Source organism: Copadichromis virginalis, linkage group LG14, assembly GCF_057382275.1.
Source record: "Copadichromis virginalis isolate Kocher_CV1m ecotype Utaka linkage group LG14, C_Virginalis_male_GT1.1, whole genome shotgun sequence".
Lineage (NCBI taxonomy): Eukaryota > Metazoa > Chordata > Actinopteri > Cichliformes > Cichlidae > Copadichromis > Copadichromis virginalis.
Window position 1 is genome coordinate 24,533,314 of NC_140631.1, and position 18,183 is coordinate 24,551,496.

The 18,183-nt window shown below is 39.4% G+C and overlaps 2 protein-coding genes across 5 annotated transcripts; both read right to left on the bottom strand.

Moving 5' to 3' along the window:
• Positions 1 to 754: 754 nt before the first annotated feature.
• On the bottom strand, positions 755 to 14,827 carry nrgnb (neurogranin (protein kinase C substrate, RC3) b). Of its 3 annotated transcripts, none has more exons than XM_085430060.1 (9): positions 14,477 to 14,827; positions 14,184 to 14,263; positions 13,033 to 13,194; positions 11,146 to 11,298; positions 9,945 to 10,109; positions 9,387 to 9,430; positions 7,022 to 8,657; positions 3,383 to 3,538; positions 755 to 1,760 (listed from the first exon to the last, which is right to left on the bottom strand). In XM_085430060.1, the coding sequence occupies exons 1-9, from the start codon at positions 14,628 to 14,630 to the stop codon at positions 1,737 to 1,739; spliced, it is 2,574 nt and encodes an 857-aa protein (XP_085286186.1). In that variant the 5' UTR covers positions 14,631 to 14,827; the 3' UTR covers positions 755 to 1,736. The 3 variants fall into 3 exon arrangements, with proteins under 3 accessions (XP_085286186.1, XP_085286187.1, XP_085286185.1); XM_085430061.1 differs by having other exon boundaries at positions 11,146 to 11,295; positions 14,181 to 14,263; XM_085430059.1 differs by having other exon boundaries at positions 14,181 to 14,263.
• Positions 14,828 to 14,870: 43 nt separating this feature from the next.
• On the bottom strand, positions 14,871 to 17,761 carry LOC146694006 (uncharacterized). 2 transcript variants are annotated; one of them, XM_085478826.1, is made up of 10 exons: positions 17,653 to 17,761; positions 17,235 to 17,540; positions 17,094 to 17,144; positions 16,959 to 16,991; positions 16,697 to 16,807; positions 16,545 to 16,569; positions 16,393 to 16,433; positions 16,258 to 16,302; positions 16,042 to 16,154; positions 14,871 to 15,162 (listed from the first exon to the last, which is right to left on the bottom strand). In XM_085478826.1, exons 1-10 carry the CDS (start codon positions 17,699 to 17,701, stop codon positions 15,031 to 15,033), a joined length of 906 nt encoding a protein of 301 aa, XP_085334952.1. In that variant the 5' UTR covers positions 17,702 to 17,761; the 3' UTR covers positions 14,871 to 15,030. The 2 variants fall into 2 exon arrangements, with proteins under 2 accessions (XP_085334952.1, XP_085334951.1); XM_085478825.1 differs by having other exon boundaries at positions 16,691 to 16,807.
• Positions 17,762 to 18,183: the final 422 nt, after the last annotated feature.

The window sequence follows — 18,183 nt, forward strand, 5'->3', positions numbered from 1 at the left end:
CAGGAGAACGTGGCCATGGCACCTCTGGGACTGAGTAGGAGAAAAGAAAGAACAGGTCCATATAAAACCCGTAGAGGATGTTCATGAGATTTGCGGCTGAGAGGAGGAAAGTCAGCTTGAGAAGGAAGTGTTTGCGCTCTGCCTTTGCGAAAAACCGCCGCAAGCAAAGGCGCTGGCTGTTCCACCTCTGCAGCTGGCGACGTGCGAGCGACAATAAGTGACTTTAACGGGATCTGCGTGATGAAGTACGGCTCGTGTTTTTCCTGTTTGAGAATGCGTGTGTGCCGTTTGAGTTTGTGCAGTTCGCTGTGTGGCTCAGATGTGTGTGGGTGTTCTGAGTGGGTGCACCAGGAGACTGAAGATGCTCTATCCTGTTTCTCATAAAGTGAACAAGACTGCCTCGGCAGATGAAGCAAAACTGTGTTATTCTTTTGTGATTTTGGCATGTAATGTAAAACGGATATACACAGAGAGTGTTTATGACAAGGCAACTGCTGGTGGATTTACATGATCTGAACATCTAAAAAAACATTTTTAGTACAAAAGAGTTTTGTGTTAATCATTCATTAGAGTTGTTGTTAGAACACTATTTCAGCTTCACTGAAACTGCTTTTAATTGCCAGCCTTGCTTATGTTCCACAGAAAAATGAGCTGCTTTGGCTCCTGTAATGTTTACAAAAAACACCAAAAATATCAAGGATTTAATTCACGGACAAAGACTGAGGTGACAGACACTTTAAAGCAGACATCTCACTGAATATTTAAGGTGGATTTATTAGTGTAATGCCACGTCTCTACACCGAAGTTCAGCAAGGTACTATTCAGTTTTTTTGTGTTTTTTTTTTTTAAGCATGAAGCCTCTGCATACAGGGACAAAGGATTTCTACACACCCGATTTAACAGAAGTCAAACAAGTAAATCCCACCAACACAACAACAGAGCATACTGAACCAGTGTGTTATTATTTAAAGCTGTACCAAATGCATCTGGAGAAACAAATAAAGAGGAGTGTAAATTACTGCATGCGTACTGTTCTGGAAGATCAGATTTATAGAAAATGCTTGGAAATGTGGAAAGAACGATTTCACTAACCATGTGACCAAAAGGATAAACAAATAGAACATACATAGCTACTTTTCTTTTGATGTTTTAATCAGTCTTGTAAGCAAGTCAAATAGGTCAAGAACTGTCAAGATACAAGCACATCAGGAAACAATGCAAAATAAGAAGTCTTTTTAAGCCACTAATCACCCAACGTGATGCGTACGAGGTTTACACACAGAGCATATGAAGTGATCCATCCATAAAAAAAAGAAAGAAAGGAAAAAAAAAGCTCTGTTTAGCATTTAGAGGACATTCATTTTCACTTTCACAGATCATCGTCTAAAAACTAGCACACTACCAGAAGTTTCACAAGTACATGCAGTGAGTTGCAAATTCTGGGTCAAAGACATCCGTACTGATGAGGCTGCTGAAGAAGCAGAGAAGGAGTGTTAAAGTTCACAAAAAAAAAAAAAAGAGAAGGGGAAAAAAGATTCACATAACACACCCTCAAAACTGTTCATTTTCTACTGCTAATTTGTGTTGAAAAAAGACTCCTGGGGTAAAAAGGTCTGCCTGAAAGCCAGCCTAGCCAGCGTATGCCGGCTGTCTCTCACTACCTTGCTTTGCCTCTTTCTCTTCATCCAGGTCGGGACAGGGGTGTCACTGCTCTGGCACAGATGTGTCGTCTCTCTCTACTGCCCCCGATCTTCCTGTCTCTAAAAACAGAAACCGGCATGGCAGTTATGCACCGTATAGGACTTGAAGGAAACTTTAAACTGAGTTTCTATTTAAGGGCGGTTCATTTCCAAGAAATATGACTCTTACGATGAATATATATAACAAATATGATTAAAATATATGTTTAATTTTAAAGAGATAATGCAACGCTTAGAACTTGATTCCTTATCATGGCCGATAAAACTGACGAGCACTTCAGCTGTAAAAAAGGGGGTCTGCCCCTGTGGGAGGTGCTTGTGACGCTTGGTTCCAGTACGACAGGCCCATTAATTCTGCTTGGCCCTTTAAAGCATATAGTGTACCTAATGCACCTGAAGCTATAAATACTTCTCCTACATAAGGATACAAGGCAGCCAGCAACTGGGTTAGGAAGAATCACTGACGTAGACACCTTGTGTCAACCTCATCCCCAAAGAAAAAGCTCTTTTGTCTCACAGGGGGAAAAAAGTGGCATTTTGAGAGCTAGGATTCAAAAGTTTTATATCTTCAAAAAGTTTCCAGTGGTCCAGATTTAAAAAGACAAACTATGATTTGAAGGAACGCAGATGTGCAGATTCGGGAGTTTAACTTTTACTGTTTTCATCTTTGATCTTGGTTTGCAGAAGGCAGAAAATCCATCTAAATGCAGCGTGTGCTCGAGCTGAAACAGAACAAGTCTTCACACTTCTCCAGTTGCTTACAAAAAAAAGAAAGAAAAAAAAAGCATCTGTTGTGACAATGTAGCTTGACATTTTTGAAACTAAACTGAACTCGGATTAAAGTCTTTTATCACTGGCGCGTTCACGGTAAATCTGGAAAGAGATTCATGTAGCAGAAAAAAATAATTCAAAGAGTCAATCATCTGTTGCTAAATGAGTCAGATATGTATTTCATTAATCACACTTGGTTTGAGCCTCAAAGGGCTCTAATAGCTGTATTTAATTATGTATACAATTTAAATGGATTCTTTTCCTGCTGTGTAAATGGGGAAAAAATGGCTCGTGTTCCTGCATTATGCAGCATTTGGAACATCCCTAAAACATCAAACTGTGCTAAATTATTTAACAGTAAGCCTAAAATTTGCTTGCTTATCATTTGGAGAATATTAAATTGCTTTAACTGCAAGACTCAAGAGACAGTTTACTAAAATGGCACTTTAGTGTCACTGTTATGTTACAAGGTCTTATTCCCCTTGGATAATATTGAATATTTCCAAGATTATACCTTCTAAAAAAAGAGGAGGACAAAGTTTTGAATTAAAGAAAAAAAAAATCGATTAAAAAAACTGGATTAGATCCGGCTTCATCCCTTCATCATGCCATTTTGCCGTTGAACAAGCTGTGCAATTCACAGCAAAAATGTAAAATTTCGTTATTTCGATTACAAATTAGGCTATAACATAATCAGGTCATTTACAGCAGTGTGTGGTGTGACAAGTTTGACACGAATCTGCAAAGTGATAAAGAAAAAGTCTTGTTTTTCCGAGTACTGTAATTTTTTTCCTCATAAATTTACCTGTTCTCTTACCTTATTTCACTCCTTTTGGGGCTGGCTACCTTTAAAGTCTTATCCCTAGATTCTACACCACTGACCTGTTGAACACATCCCCAGTGATGCTCACCTCCTCCCCTTCTGTTTTGTCCTCTGGCTTCAGCTTCTTGCGAGTCATGTGGCCACGAAAGCCAGCCTGAATCTTAGCAGCAGCCCTGTTGGCTTCGGGATCATCCAGGGGGATGTCCATTATGTCCTCCTCCTCCTGGGGCCGGCTGCACTCCTCCTGTGTAGAGGACCACAAAGTATGAGTGAACAGATTTCATGTTTTTCTTCATGAAACACTGGTGGGATAATCTCATGTTCATAACAGATTGCAGGACCATATTTTGTAAAGTTAACCATATAGGTTGCACTGTCTTTTTTGACAGCAAGCAACTTGTTCATTCTTGTTACACAACTTCACTGGGGCTCTTAGGAGGTCAATGGCCCGCTTTTTCCTCACTCTTTCCCCTCTTGTCACATACAGCATATAATACTGCTGATTTCATCGTTTAGCCTGGAAAAGCCATTATCTCTCATATCACAAAACATAAAGCAATGCACAAAATTGATGAAAAAGACTGCGTGGTAGTTTAATGTTTGTGGATAACTGTAGTTTCATCAAGCAAAGCTTAAGTGAAGTTAGAAGTCACCTTTCAAAGAAAAGATAAACTTGTAATTCTGCCGCATTCAGCGTAAAAAAAAAAAAAAAGGATGACCCAGCGAAAGCGTCGCAGTCACAGCAGCCTCTCGTTCAGACACTAAAAGTACAGAATCCACTGTCCCAAAGGAAACATAGGGTGGGTGGAAATTCTGGCTTGTCACAAACTGTCAGTGGAAGAGTGCCAAAGCTGTCGACGAGTTATGTAAACACCAATTCAAATCGTGTGGCAAACGCATATCAGCTACACCCCGTGCTTCGCTTATGGTAACAGACTGACATTTCACACAAAGGCAGCCCACAGAATGATCCCACTGTCATCCCACTACCTCAGTGAAGCAGTGCATCATGTCTCCAGTGAAACCCCTCCAGTGTAGGAGTGTGACCACCCACCTGTTCAGCCAGCATTCATTAGCCTCTCTGTCTGACTGCTCACTGAGCAGCCCGAATCCAGATCTTTCACAGCAGCAGAGGTGCAGGGTTGCTGCTGCACTGGATTTTTCTGGCAACACACCTTCTCAGTCTTACTGTTATTGAGTTCCTCGAGGGCTCTTTGATTTATTCTGACTCAGATTGATTTGAAATATTCTGGTGAAAATTCTCTTTTAATGTGATGAAAATAGCTCGAAATAGTTTTATAACAAGCCTTTATGTGGAAAAAAAATATCATTATTTGAGGACCATGAAACCACAGTGGTTACCATATACTGCACTCAAGGCAAAAAGAAAAACACACACAGCGGTGTGCATCCGAGGACAACCACATTTGGCAACTAACAAACTATAACTGTACATGCATCCACCTGGAAAACTGATCAGTGCCTAAAAATAGATCGAAAAATATTTTTGAAAAAGTTCATCTGAAGCTCGTACTTACGTTATGACAGTCCATTTCTTACTCTCAGAGATGATTTCAGTCTTCAGGTGAGATGACCTGCTATGACTTCTGTGCCCGAATTTCTATGTGGACCAAGCAAAAGCTCTCTTTAAACGAGTCTCCGGTATAATACAGATGTCTCACTGGCTCTTACTAACAATCACTGTATGTTCAGTAACACCCGCTCACGCACAGAGTGAGAGGGAGAGACATACAGTGAGAGGGAGAGAGAGGGAGAGCGGCAGCAAGGGAACGATTGAGAGAGGAAGAGGAAGGGAGGGAGAGAAAGAGAGACCTCCTACAAACATAACAGCATGTGTTCATCTTTTCAGTCTCATTAGGGTTTCTGACCTACTGTGTTCATTTTACAGTTACAAACATGTAACAGAGCTTAACATTCACTAAGAACAACCTGATGACTGAAGTAAACGAAACAGGCTGGACTGTGCTCTATTTCTCTCTCAGCAATTTATAGCTTGACAGTTTTTCCCACAACTTAATTCATCCTGGATGCAAACTAGGAAAGACTACCACATGCACCAAGCACCATTAAAATTCACACAAGTTGCAGTGTTACAATAACAAACTCCCCAAATAAAAACAAGTGACAAACTTGGAATTACTATGTAAACCAGATGGCCATAAAACAATAAATGCTGACTTTGAAAATTCTACAAATAGTGTGAAAATAAAACTGTGTAAGCATCTTGGGCTATTTTACACTAGGAGGTGTTATAAATTTATTAGAGGCAGAGTGAGCTAACAGCCCTCTCCATCCCTCTGATCCCAGCTGGTATAGCCGCCCACACTCCTCTGCCAGCCTCAGAGACAAGACGGAGAGAGAGGGAGAAACAGAAAACATCCATTTATCTGAGTTATATCTCTGACATTAACTCACTCCTGCTGGTTTGCTTGCCATTCACATTCAGACAATATGCTAAGTTATGCAAACGCCTAATTTCACTGGGCTGACCTGCTTTATCGATCAGCTAACTTTCTCAAACTGGGTATTTATATTTATACTCACTGGAATGAATTAAGAAGTCGATCCTGCTTTCATGAGTGCATCTAACACAGTATTGAGATGATTAATGTATAGGAATTTCGTTGTGGGCAGTTGTAAATAGACAGTTAAAAGCATAACAGTCCAACATTACAGGGGAGAGCTGCTAGGTTACTGCTTGAGCAGCTGGATTTACATTTATACACTCCACAGTTTTGCTGTGTTTCAGCTAAAGTCAAATCCATCGCTAGGTAGGCAAATACAGAAACTGATGTTTAATCACTTGGTTAAAACTGTTATTAAAAGGTAGATTACTGATACAGAGGGTGCCTAGCAACTATCAGCATCACCATCTCCTATTAATTCCATGACGACATGAAGAGAGCAGGATGGTGAGGGGTTACCATAGTAACATAGTCAGTACCCCTTCCTACACTCCTACTTTGTGTGCGTGTGTGTGTGCGCGCGTGTGTGTTTGGAGTCCTGTTGGTCCAGACAAATCAGACGGGGCTAACTGTGACAGCAATAAAAGAAATTACAGGCTTAATTCACAAGACAAATTGTTTAGTTGGTCTTTTATGATGACAGATTAGAGAATCAAGCTTCAATCTGTGGAGGCAGTGGAGGCTCCCAGGAGGAGTGCGGCAGGAGTGAAGGCCTCCGACGGCCTCTTCCGCGTGCCCAAATGTGAAAAAAAGACTGATTGCGCTTAACTTTGAATGTGAAATTCCTGTAGATTTCAGCTGAGATAATGACATTCAAAGTATAAGTGCAAACTACCATAAGTCATCCAGAAAAGGAACTATTTCGAAGGTATTTTCAATCACCCACCCCCAGATCCACCGAGGGAGAAGAAAATGAAGGCCTCTGTTGATCAGGCTTGTCCTCACAGAGGTTATTTATATAGGCTACCTGAGACAGGAATGGAAACAGAACAAACTGTAGCCTAGCTAAAGCCATCTCTGTGTCAAACATTGTGTCATCCTCAGCTGGCTAACAGAAAGTGGAGGCCATGAAGTTAGCTGCCAGGGCGCGTGTTAAACTCAGTTTATTGCTAATTTTTTAATAGGGTCATGTCTTTACTGTGTACAATTATTAATTAATACCTTTAAGATGCAAAGTAGCTTTCACATTTTAACGATAAAGGGAGGAGTGAACACCCAGTGTTAAAAAGAATCAAGATTACCTTGTCGGTACTCTCTTGCACTGTGGTGTCCTCAGGTAGCCTTTCTTCTCCTTGGTGGACATCAGCAGCCCAATCTGCACTGTGAGGGAGCGTGATTTTCTCCTCCTCATGCATCATGGCACTTTTCTCTTGTATTTCAGAGTCAGTCATCCCCTCTCCAAGTTCCTCTCCTTCCTTTGATGTGACCTCTTTTTCCTCCACTGTGTCCTCTGGCTGCGACCATACAAGTGTTATCCGACTCTCCTCGTTCTCCGGTGGATGTTGCGCTCTCTCCTCAAAGACTTCTCTCTCTGCCCCCATTCTAGCCATTGATGTATTTGACTGGGTTGCTTGTGATGAATTATTTTCCGCCCCACCATCATTAATTTCCTGATCCCTTGTCTTGCTGTAAACCTTCTTGTGAGTTTCTTCGATATCTCCTCCAACCACATCTGTCATGTGGCCTTCTTTGAAATCAGGGTCATCTGAGCCTGTCTCTTTTTCTGAATCTTCACTCTTGAGAAATATGGCCTCACTTAGCTGCTCATTATTTTCAATTGCAGGATTGGTTTCATACTCTTGGTTCTCTTTTTCTGCCTCTGTGCTATGCTGATTTAATGAGCTGGTGTCCTCACCTTTTTCCTTTTCATCATCATCACTTAAATTGAGGTCATCTGTCCATTTGGCCCTGTTAACTCCCTTTTCAGCTTCATGTTTATGGCTGCCTTGTGTATCAGCAACACAGTGGCCAGTTGGAATTGCAGTAGTGTCCTCTGACTCTTCCTTCTCTCGCATTTCTAATACATCCATCTGTAAGGCATTTGTTGAACTCTGTTCCTCTGGCTGTTTCTCCGCAGCCTTACTAATCTGCTGAGCTTCTGGAACATCTTCAAAGCTAATTTCAACCAAAGAATCCTCCTTTGGAATAACATTACCATCTAAGCTACCCCTGCTATGAGCTACACTTTCATGAGTCTCCCCAGAATAAGCTTCAGTCTCTGTTCTTTCCTCGTTTCCTTTGTCTGGCTGATCCTCTGCTTGTTCTCGGTTGTTCTCAGTGATTTCAGCTTGAGCCACTGATGATTTTACAAGAATGTCCTCCGGCTGGTGTTTCAGATTTTCTTCACTAACACGTGTAACATTCTCAGCAGTTGCTCCTTTCATTGTTCCCTCTGTTCCTTCAAGCTCTGCAGCGCACACATCCACATCAGCTAGGCCAGAATACTGAATGACTTCCACTGGCTCTACAACTTCAGTATTTTCCTCTTCTCCTGAATCGACAAGCTCCTCGTGTGCAACTGCTGGTCCTTGTTTGTTAACTTCCTCATCTTCTGATGCTATTAACTCCAGAGCACACACATCCACATTTGACAGCCCTCTGAATGATGACAAGTCAGTGGGCTCTAACTCAAAGTGAGGTATATTTTGGTCTGGAACAGTTTTATTAGCCGCCCTGTCAACTTGATCAAATACAGTTACTGCTGGATCGCTTTGGTTGTCTGTGCCACTCGGTTCCTCTGACTGTGCAGCTGCTGTTCGGAACCTGTAGACTGACTCTTCATTGTCTGTGTTTTCAGTCTTTTTTGAGACATTAGGGTGCGAGATTTCATCTGAACGACTTGATTTGTCTTCAATTCGGGACTCAAATGATTTTTCTCTAAAAAGTAAAAATAGAACTTATGTAATTAAAATGCTCATGAAATGACAGAGCAAAACAATGCTTTTCAAAAGAGAACATGTAATGATGCCTCTGTAAAACTCATCTGGAAATTATGCTTATCTTCCTGCAGCTGGTGGTCTTTTTTTGATGAGTTCTTCCCTTTCTCCTCAACCTTGGCACTGCAAATCTAACAGTGATTCCATTACTAAGCTGATGAGTTTCTGGTATTCTAAGCTTTTGTTCCACAATGTATTTTCCCTTTTCTTGATAACATCCCCTGAAAATGCCAAATTTCTATAGGATGTGTGGCTATTAAATAAAGAGAATGAACTAAATGTAAGCTTAATACTGCATTAGCAACATTAATTAATTGCAAACCTTCTTACACTACAGCATTGATTTTAAAATACTGATTATTTCTGGTTTTAAAAACGTTCAGCTTCCATGAGACTGTTATAGTGCATGTCAAAAAAATATCAGTTTTATTGCGAGGATAACTGCAGTCACGTGACTTTTCTTTTCTAGTTTTCCACAGCGACACAAAACCACAACTGTGCCTACAAAAAAAACAATAAAAAAACCTTAAACCAAATGACTCCAGAATCACTTCAGCAGCAAAAAAACGATGCTGTATTTCATCATCATCACTCCTCTCTGTCCTTTCCCTCTCGTTCCTCCTCTCCCTTTCCACTCGCGCCTCCTGACTGCACATCACATGAGACTCACTTGGAAACGGTCACCTCTGTTGCTGTTTCTTTTGAAGTGTTAGTCTGAAAAACAAACAAACAGACACAAAGAAAAGTCTGCAACAGTGAACTGAAAGTAGCTGCTGAACAGAAACAATCTGCTTTGATTTGCAAATGATTTAAACCCTATAATTAGTTGGAAGAAAGACATCACGTCGAGTGCTGAAATTGAGAATTGTTAATATCTTCTGAAAAATGCCGTGCTGATTTGTATATTGATTGGCAGCCGTGTGGCGATATATATTTTTTTAATTTAAGAAAGGGACAATAAATCACCTAAAATGTAATCCTTAAACATCACCCCAAACCTTTCAGTTCAAATCTATTACTTTAATCTCAGAAAGTTTTTTCCAAAAAGGAATAAAACTGTTTATGCTTAAATAGCCATTTTCTCCATGACTTACCTTAGATCCCTAAGTATAGTTGCACCTGATGGGATTAGCCCTCTTTAACTGTCTTATATCTCTTATCCTAAAGTTCAACAACACTGACTTGAGTCCCCTTGGCTGCTGTTAAACACATTTCCTGTGTTGCTCACCTTTTCCTCTTCTATTTTGCCCTCCGGTTTCAGCTTCTTACGATCCATGTGGCCACGAAAGCCAGCCTGAATTTTAGCAGCAGCCCTGTTGGCCTCAGGGTCATCCAGGGGGATGTTCATTATGTCCACAATGTCCTCCTCTTTCTGGGGCTGGATGCCCTCCTCCTGTGTAGAGCCACCAAGTATGAATTTATGATGCTAGAGGAGCAGATTTCATGCTCATATGGGAACGAGTTTCTTCATCAAACACTGGAGGAAGAATCTCATGCTTAACAGATTGCAGCACCATATTTTGTGAAGTTAACCATATAGCTGCACATTTGTTTTGCTTTTTTTGACAGCAAACAAATTGTGGTTATTCTTGTTATTAAGTAAGTGCAATGGGGCTCTTTGTCACTTCAAAAGCCAACACCATTTCCACAGGTGTAGAAAATAAAACAGCAGCCACTCAATCTGCCTTTACAAACATCTGTGAAAAAGCTCTGATGAAAATGTTTTATCACTAGCAGTTTTAAAGTATATCTGGAAGCAGATATACCAGAAAAACCCCCTGAAAGATTAAATCACCTGTGGTTAAATTAGTCAGCTACGTCTTTCATTAATCTCACTTAGCCTCAAAAAGGCTCTAAAAGGTGTATTTAATTATGTATACCATTTAGAGGAAATATTTTCCTGGAGTGTAAATGGGAAAAAATGGCCTGTGTTCCTGCATTATGGAGTAAATGGAACCACCTTGAAACATCAAACTATGCTAATAATTATTGAAGAGCATGCCAAAAGTTGTTTTCTTATCTTATATAGAATATTGAATTGCTTTAGCTGCAAGACCCAAGAGACTGTTTCCTAAGATGGCACATCATGGCTATTTTTATGTTACAAACTTTCAGCCTCCTTAGATAGTCTTGAATATTTATATGAGGTTTAAAGTCTTGAATTTATGAGAAAAAAAGATTGTGTTTTTGTCCATAAACCTCATTACTTCATAAAACCTCAAATGCAAACTGGGAAAACTCAAAAGTGCTCTGTGTAAAATACAACAGGACGAATGTAAGTGGCAGTTTGCTTATAACTTACCTATTTCACTAAGTGTAGTTGTTGTACCTGATAGGATTAGCCCTCTTTAACCGCCTTACATGTCTTATCCCAAAGTTGAACACCACTGACCTGAGGCCCCCTGGCTGCTATCTTCAATTTTACTTACCTTCTCCTCTTCTATTTTGCCCTCTGGTTTCAGCTTCTTACGATTCATGCGGTCACGAAAGCCAGCCTGAATTTTGGCAGCAGCTCTGTTGGCCTCAGGATCATCCAAGGGGATGTCCATGATGTCCTCCTCCTGGGGCCGGCTGCACTCCTCCTGTGAAGAGAACCACAAAGTATGATGGTAGAGGAGCAGATTTCATGCTTATATGAGAAAGTTTTGCTGTGTGAAACACTGGTGGGAGAACCTCATGCTTAACAGACCGCAGGACCATATTTTCTAAAGTTAACCATAGATGCTGTACAGTCTTTTTTTGACTCGAGTGAACTGTGCTTGCAGAGCTTCTCATCGGCTTTAGATAACTGCAGTTGGGCTCACTGTCACCTCAAACCAGTGTACTTCTAGTCACAAGCCCAGATTAATGGGGATGGTTGCTGAAAGGGCATCCAGTTTAAAATCTTTGCCAAATCGAACAAACATCAAGAATGAGATTTCCATACCGGATCAGCTGGGGCCCAGGTTAACAATGACCGCCTCTGGTGCTGTTTGCCAACAGGGTGCCGGTGGAAACTGTGCTACTGTTAGCCAAAGACAAATGAAGAGTAAAGGCGGAAGGCATGTTAGGAGGCAGTGAGAGAGAAGGAAAGCAAAACAGATTACATATGTGTGAATACGAGGGAGACAGGTGTAAGTGAAGCTGCAAGGAGTAGAGGTAGCGAAGGTATATGAGTTTAAGAAGAAAAGAGTGCAGGCAGGGTGGAGTGGGAGGGGATGAGTGTCAGAGATGATTTGTGACAGAAGGAGAGCATAAAATCGAGTATATCAGAAGGTCAACTTAGGTAAAGCAGCTTGGAGACAAAGTTAGAGAGGCAAGGCTCGTTAGAGTGGTTAGGACATGAACAGAGGCAAGATGTACTGGACAAAAGAAGTTAATTATGGAGCTATCCAACAGGAGGAAAAGAGGAAGACCACAGATAAGATTTATGGATGTAGTGAAGGAGGACATGCCGGGGGTCTGTGATAAAGGAGGATGCTGACCATGGGGTGAGATGGAAACAGATCCACTGTGGTGAGCTCTAACAAGAATAGCCAGAAGAAGAAGACGAATATACCATTTAAACTGATTTTTTTTTCTCTACTGTGTAAATGGAAAACTGTTTTTGGAGCATACCTAAAACATCAAACTATGTTAAATTGCCTAAGACCATGCATAAAATTTGTTTGCTTATCATGTACTGATTATTCAGTTGCTTTAATGGTAGGACTCAAGAGATGTTTTATTAAGATGGCACATTAGTGCAATTAATCCTCGAATAGTCATGAATATTTCCAGAAATGAGAGAAAAATTGTGTTTTTGTCCTTAAACCTCATTATTTCATCAGACAGACCCAAGACTCAAAAAGTGCTCTCGATAAAACACAGCAGCAAGACTGTAAGAAGCAATGGTCATATTGGTCTCTCTATTGCAATGTAGGAGTAGTACTAAAGTTGGATCTTTGCCGTCTTGCTGTTGAACAGGCTGTCCAATTCATGGAAATGTCTCTTCAAATGTCCTTACTATGACTGTGCTTAAGTCTGTGGTGCAATGAGCTTGATCCAAGTTTGAAGAATGAGGAAGAAAAAATAATTAGTTTCACTTATAATTTTTTTTTTGCTTTAATTCTCAGAACACTCCTTTATCTTTTGTAAAACTGAGTTTTTCCCTTAAAATTTCCTCTTGCATCAAAGACAATATCAAACTTTTTATTTAGCAAATTAATTTTTTTAAACTCTGAAAAATTTCCCTAAAATGTTTAATTGGTTTATGCTTAAACAACTCATTAACTGCCTTATATCTCTCATACCCAAGCTCAGTCCAACTGGCTGCTGTTGAACACAATGTTGCTCACCTTATCTCCTTCTTTGACCTCTGGCTTCAGCTGCTTACGAATCATGTGGCCACGAAAGCCAGCCTGAATTTTGGCAGCAGCCCTGTTGGCCTCGGGATCATCCAGGGGGATGTCCATGATGTCCACAATGTCCTCCTTCTTCTGGGACTGGCTGCACTCCTCCTGTTTAGAAGACCAACAAGTACTAGTTTATGATGGTAGAGGAGCAGATTTAATGGTCACATGAGATTTCTTTTCTCTATCAAACACTGGTGGCAGGATCTCAAGCTTCACAGATTGCAGGACCACATTTTGTAAAAAGTTAACCTTGTTTGTCTTTGTTTTATTTCGCATTGGAGGACTAGGGTTTTTGCAGCATGAACAGCCTGTTTTTCAGAATCAGAATACTTTATTAATCCCGAAGGAAATTAGTCATAGCAAATGGAATCAATCTAATTTAAGTCCAGACTTTGACTAGGTAACACCAAAGCCTTGATTTTGTTTTTCTGAGCCATTTTGAGGTGGACTTTTATTTGTCTTTTACTTGCAGACCTTATTTCTTATCTGTTCTTGTGTTTCTTTAGACCATGTCATGACACCAGGTAGGTTTTTCTCATAATAAATGAAATCTTTTCTTGGAAACATTTAAGTGCGACAAACTAAAAAAATAAATAAAAATGAGAAGGCACTGTATTTACAACAGCACACATTTGCAGTATAGGTCAGAGAACTAAACTGGCCTGTTTGCAGTTAAAACCTGTCATCCAATAAAAACTTCTGGCCCATTGGAACCACAATATATGACAAAAAAGAACAACAACTGTTGAAATAATATGCCGAGCAACTAAAGGCAACATATGCTTTCAAAACCAGTCTTTGGAACATTAGCCCGCAGTTTTCTTGGTGATTTTTTTTTTTATGTTTTGTCCAATTAAACATGAGCAGATATTACATTTATATAAAATTCTAATTAAATTTAAAGTTATTTTCAGCCTTTAATATCTGTTGGTACCATTTTCAGGTAAACACAGAGTTGGTTTTCTTTTTTCTTATTGAGTATCTTGTATATCACTGCATGTTGTTTCGTGTTACAGTTTACACAGCAGTCCAACTCTTTGGGGAATGAGGTTGCACAAGTATGGTGCGACCATTACCTAAACTTATACAACTACCTCAGGGCTCTTGAACGCATGGTTGTTGTAGAATCTATCTTCCAGTTTAGCAGCCCACTCGGCAGGGTCCATGCCACTCTCTGCAATGACAGAAAAGCCGTACTTTTCAGGTCAATTCAGTTTCATTTACATTATGCAAAGTCACAAGGACATGCTAGTAATTTCGAGGAGCTTATGGGAAATATGATAGGCAAACTATTACAAGTATTTAGCGAAGAAAAGAAACATACACAAATCTTTGAACGGGACATACTGTTACTTCATCACGTTAAAAGTTAGAAAGTTATAGTTACCTTGTCTTTCTTTTAGAAGAGCTTCGAAGTACTGCGCGGCATATTTGGGGATGTCTTCAGGCTGGTCTCGTAGGACTTCACGGGTCAGTCCCTCTAGTATGGTACCAAATCCTCGCGGGACCCGCAGGTGAGTGTTTGAGAAAGGCACTGCCATTTTTTAAGGGGGCACAAACGTCTGTGACAACTAGCTCTAAACGACTCTCATTAACTGACTTCAGAATACCAGAAACCTTAACAAAATTTTTTTATGAATTAGTCACAGTGGATACCTAAAAACTGGCAGCAACCCCAAACCAACTGTTCACCCCGGAGTGTTTTGTTGATAGTTGTTTCTAAGCAACGATTAGCGCTACTACGGCCATCAGGAAGGGTCAAATGACATGAAAGTCAAGAAATGACAGCTTTATTGAATATAAACCTCAATACAGATACACCACGCGAACAATAGAATAAAAAAAGCATAAATGGAAAACAAATACATCCTTCAAAACCATATATACATAAAAAACATATCTCTATTTTTTCTTCACATTCCTCTGCAGCAGCAGTCGAAGTCAGGCGTAGGTGATCACTGCATACTCAGAGTTGGTGCTCATCTTGCGGCTGACCTCTCTGACCTGGGGAACATGCAGTCTGTCAGCTGAACGAGAGGCCTGCAGGTGACACCTCGGTTTATCTCCCCACCGCTGGAGGGGAAGAAGGATAAAAAAGACCCCTAATGTGTTTGTGCTATAAACAGAGTTTTTATACTTTCGCACTTTTTACTAGCTTTTATTTATTTATTTATTTACAGTTTTAGACTTTTTAAAATATACGTATATATGGGCAAGATTAATGGAAATCAGCACAGGTATTATAATAAAAACACAGAACGTTTTGAAAAAACTTGACTCAGTCTTGTAGACATTCAAAGTCTTAGTAATCAAAACCTCATCAGATAAGCTGTGATAACATTTTCTTTTTTACCAAACTAACAAATACTAAAACTTCCTTTATTTTTTTAATTTTAGTTATTTAGTTTTTCAAGTTTGTGTTTTTGAGTTAATTAAAGTTTGTTTGTTTGTTTTCACATCCACTTTTAGTTTTTAGTTAACCTTTAGTTAGATAAAATAACCCTGGTAATAGAAATACTGGTTGTAGGCTTTTCTGTTTTTTTCTTCTTCTAAATTATCAAAGCACATCTATACAAGGTAACCACTTAAAAGAAGGTAACCACTCAAAAAATTGCTTTGCACACATGCCTTACAATTACACGTAAATAAAAAAAAGCCACAATTTGTTTAAAACCTTAAAAAATATTCTATTTTTGCTTTAGCTTTATTTATAGCATTCCTCACATATGAAATGAGTAAAAGAAACTTTTTGAACAAGTAAGATGAACACATGAACGTTTCTGATATAAAATGAATCTCATTGCTTATATATTCTGCAATTAGCAATTCAGAATCATGCACAGGTATGTGAGCTGCAGCACACTGCAAGTAGCTGGTAATAGAGCATGGGAAATAACATTTCGAGCTCAGTGAAACACAAGTAACAAACATGTTTACTACTTTGTCTCTCACCTCTTTTTGGTCTCCGGCTATCAGGTAGCCGACCTGAGTGAGTTCTGGTGTGCTGACACCACGGACGGTGATCATAATGTCAGCGTAAGGAACTTCAGTATCACTCTCATTATCTGGGTCAGAGAAAGCATTTGTTTCATTAGTTATTGTCTTTGTTTCTATAGGGTAGATGATGATAAGGTGTCATTCAAATGAAAAGTGTTGAGATTGTCTTACCTGGTGGAGGAATCCTCAAAGTCACCCTTTCACTTTGTGTTGACCCTGAGAAATAGGACAGGTATGAATAATAGAAGGAACAAAAATTGAAGCTCGTATTTGTCGCTTTTACATTTGATATTTAAAACTGTTTACCTTTTATCTGTAGCTGGGCTACATGTGGTGATTGTGGTAAGCTGAAAAGGAAAACATATAGCAAAAGGCCCAATAAAGAATATTGCAAGTCTAACATTTAAAGGTAATTGAAGTCAGATTTAAATAAAGAGAAGTTCTGAAATTGTACTCACTCCAATTTGGACACAGTAGGCTCCTCTGGAATATGAGATATTATCAATATAATGTTAAATAGTTATACGGACACAGTTGTGTATATTTTATCATTCAGAACTTTTTAAAGCTGGTGTATGTTCACAGTGTAGTATCTTGTGATCACCTTTACCGTTCCAGTTCTGTCTGTTCCGATTAAAACACAAGTATACAGCCAATGCTGCAAGAACCAGGGCTACAGCTACGGAAACTGTTGCCAAAACCTTAATTCCAGTAAATTCTCCTGTTAACATGGAAACAACAGTATTAACTTAGACTGAACTGGATCGAAAGGCAAACATTTACTTCTCCCTTCTCCATACAGATGTTAATAAGTAACAATGATTCTCTTTAAAAGTTTTCATAATATCCACTGTTTCAGAGTCCCATCTCACCTCCAGGGGAATTTGGCTTGGCAGGAAAAGATGCTGAAGAATGAAGAATGCAATATATTAAATGAAAGTCATGCTCAAAAATGTTCAGCTACAGCTATGAAAAATTTTGCATCTCTTCAAATCACAGCTTCTTACCATTTTTGTTGTAATTTTTTGGAGCATCTGTGTTTGGAAGACTTCTCTGAGCTGAAAAAAGGAAAAGTTAAAGTGAAATCCAATTTGCTTACCTCTTTATTGAGCAGCTGCACATATTTGCATAAACTAAAGTTTATCTACCTCGAAGCTGAAGCAAAAAGAGACGCTCTGTTTTTTGTTGAAGCTGAGGATCCTCTTTATCTACTGTGTAGCAAGTGTAGTTGTTTTTCAGATGTCCCGCGGACACATTGGTGAGACAAAGAAACACTGTGCAAAAGCTGCCTTCTCTAAACATCATGTGGCAGCCAAAGATGTTGAGCGCTTTACTCCAGTAGCCTTGAACGAATCCACTGGAGCAATTGTAAGTGCAATTTAATGTAACGGAGTCCCCCAACTCCACAGTCACTAAATCAATGGGTGTCTTCGTGTAAATACAGTTTACACAATCTGTGAAGAAAGGTAATAAAATTTTTTACCTCAAATAGCACGCATTTGTCTAAATAAATGTGTTTGAAATATCTAAAGCCCAGGGCAATAACAAACATCATATAAACTTTACCTCGTGTCATCCAAAAAAAGAGTAAAGTGAGATAGATTGAGCTGTTCATTGCTGTTCTCTGTTTTTCTAATTTTCTCCTGCCTCAAAAGATGAAACTGGATCTGTTGTGCTCCTGTAGGCTGGTGATGCATGCACCTGCACAAACACACTTAAGTACCCACACACATGTTCCAACGCTTGAGTGAGGGTACAGGAAGTGGTAACCCAAAGATTACGTTGCTGTTTAAAAATATTCATAACTTTCCATTTATTGCACCTGACATCCTGCAAAGTGCAGGCGCAAAAATGTCTGCAGATCCACTAGTCCTCACTGCACCCACAGAGGCTGCATTTGAATTTCCTTTTACACCGTAATTAAATAATTTATCCTAAAATTTTTACCTCGTGAAAATATAATTGGTCTTATGTGATTAAACATTTAATGTTTGGCAATGGAATTGATTTAATTTCATTTTTAATACCTTAAAAAAAACAGTTTCTTCTTTATTGCATCTTAATGACTTACAAGAGCAACATAAATAATTTAAATGA

Excerpts from the sequence above, each read along its gene's own strand:
- nrgnb (XM_085430059.1), bottom strand. The coding sequence starts at position 14,630 with ATGGCAGTGCCTTTCTCAAACACTCACCTGCGGGTCCCGCGAGGATTT. Across the intron at positions 11,299-13,032 it reads AGGTCAAAGAAGGAGATAAG|GAGGAGTGCAGCCGGCCCCA; the intron begins GTGAGCAACATT and ends TTCTCTTCACAG. Across the intron at positions 9,431-9,944 it reads GCAAAATAGAAGAGGAAAAG|ACTAACACTTCAAAAGAAAC; the intron begins GTGAGCAACACA and ends TTTGTTTTTCAG.
- LOC146694006 (XM_085478825.1), bottom strand. The coding sequence starts at position 17,701 with ATGAACAGCTCAATCTATCTCACTTTACTCTTTTTTTGGATGACACGA. Across the intron at positions 17,145-17,234 it reads CTTTTTGCTTCAGCTTCGAG|CTCAGAGAAGTCTTCCAAAC; the intron begins GTAGATAAACTT and ends TCCTTTTTTCAG. Across the intron at positions 16,155-16,257 it reads TTTGAGGATTCCTCCACCAG|ATAATGAGAGTGATACTGAA; the intron begins GTAAGACAATCT and ends TCTCTGACCCAG.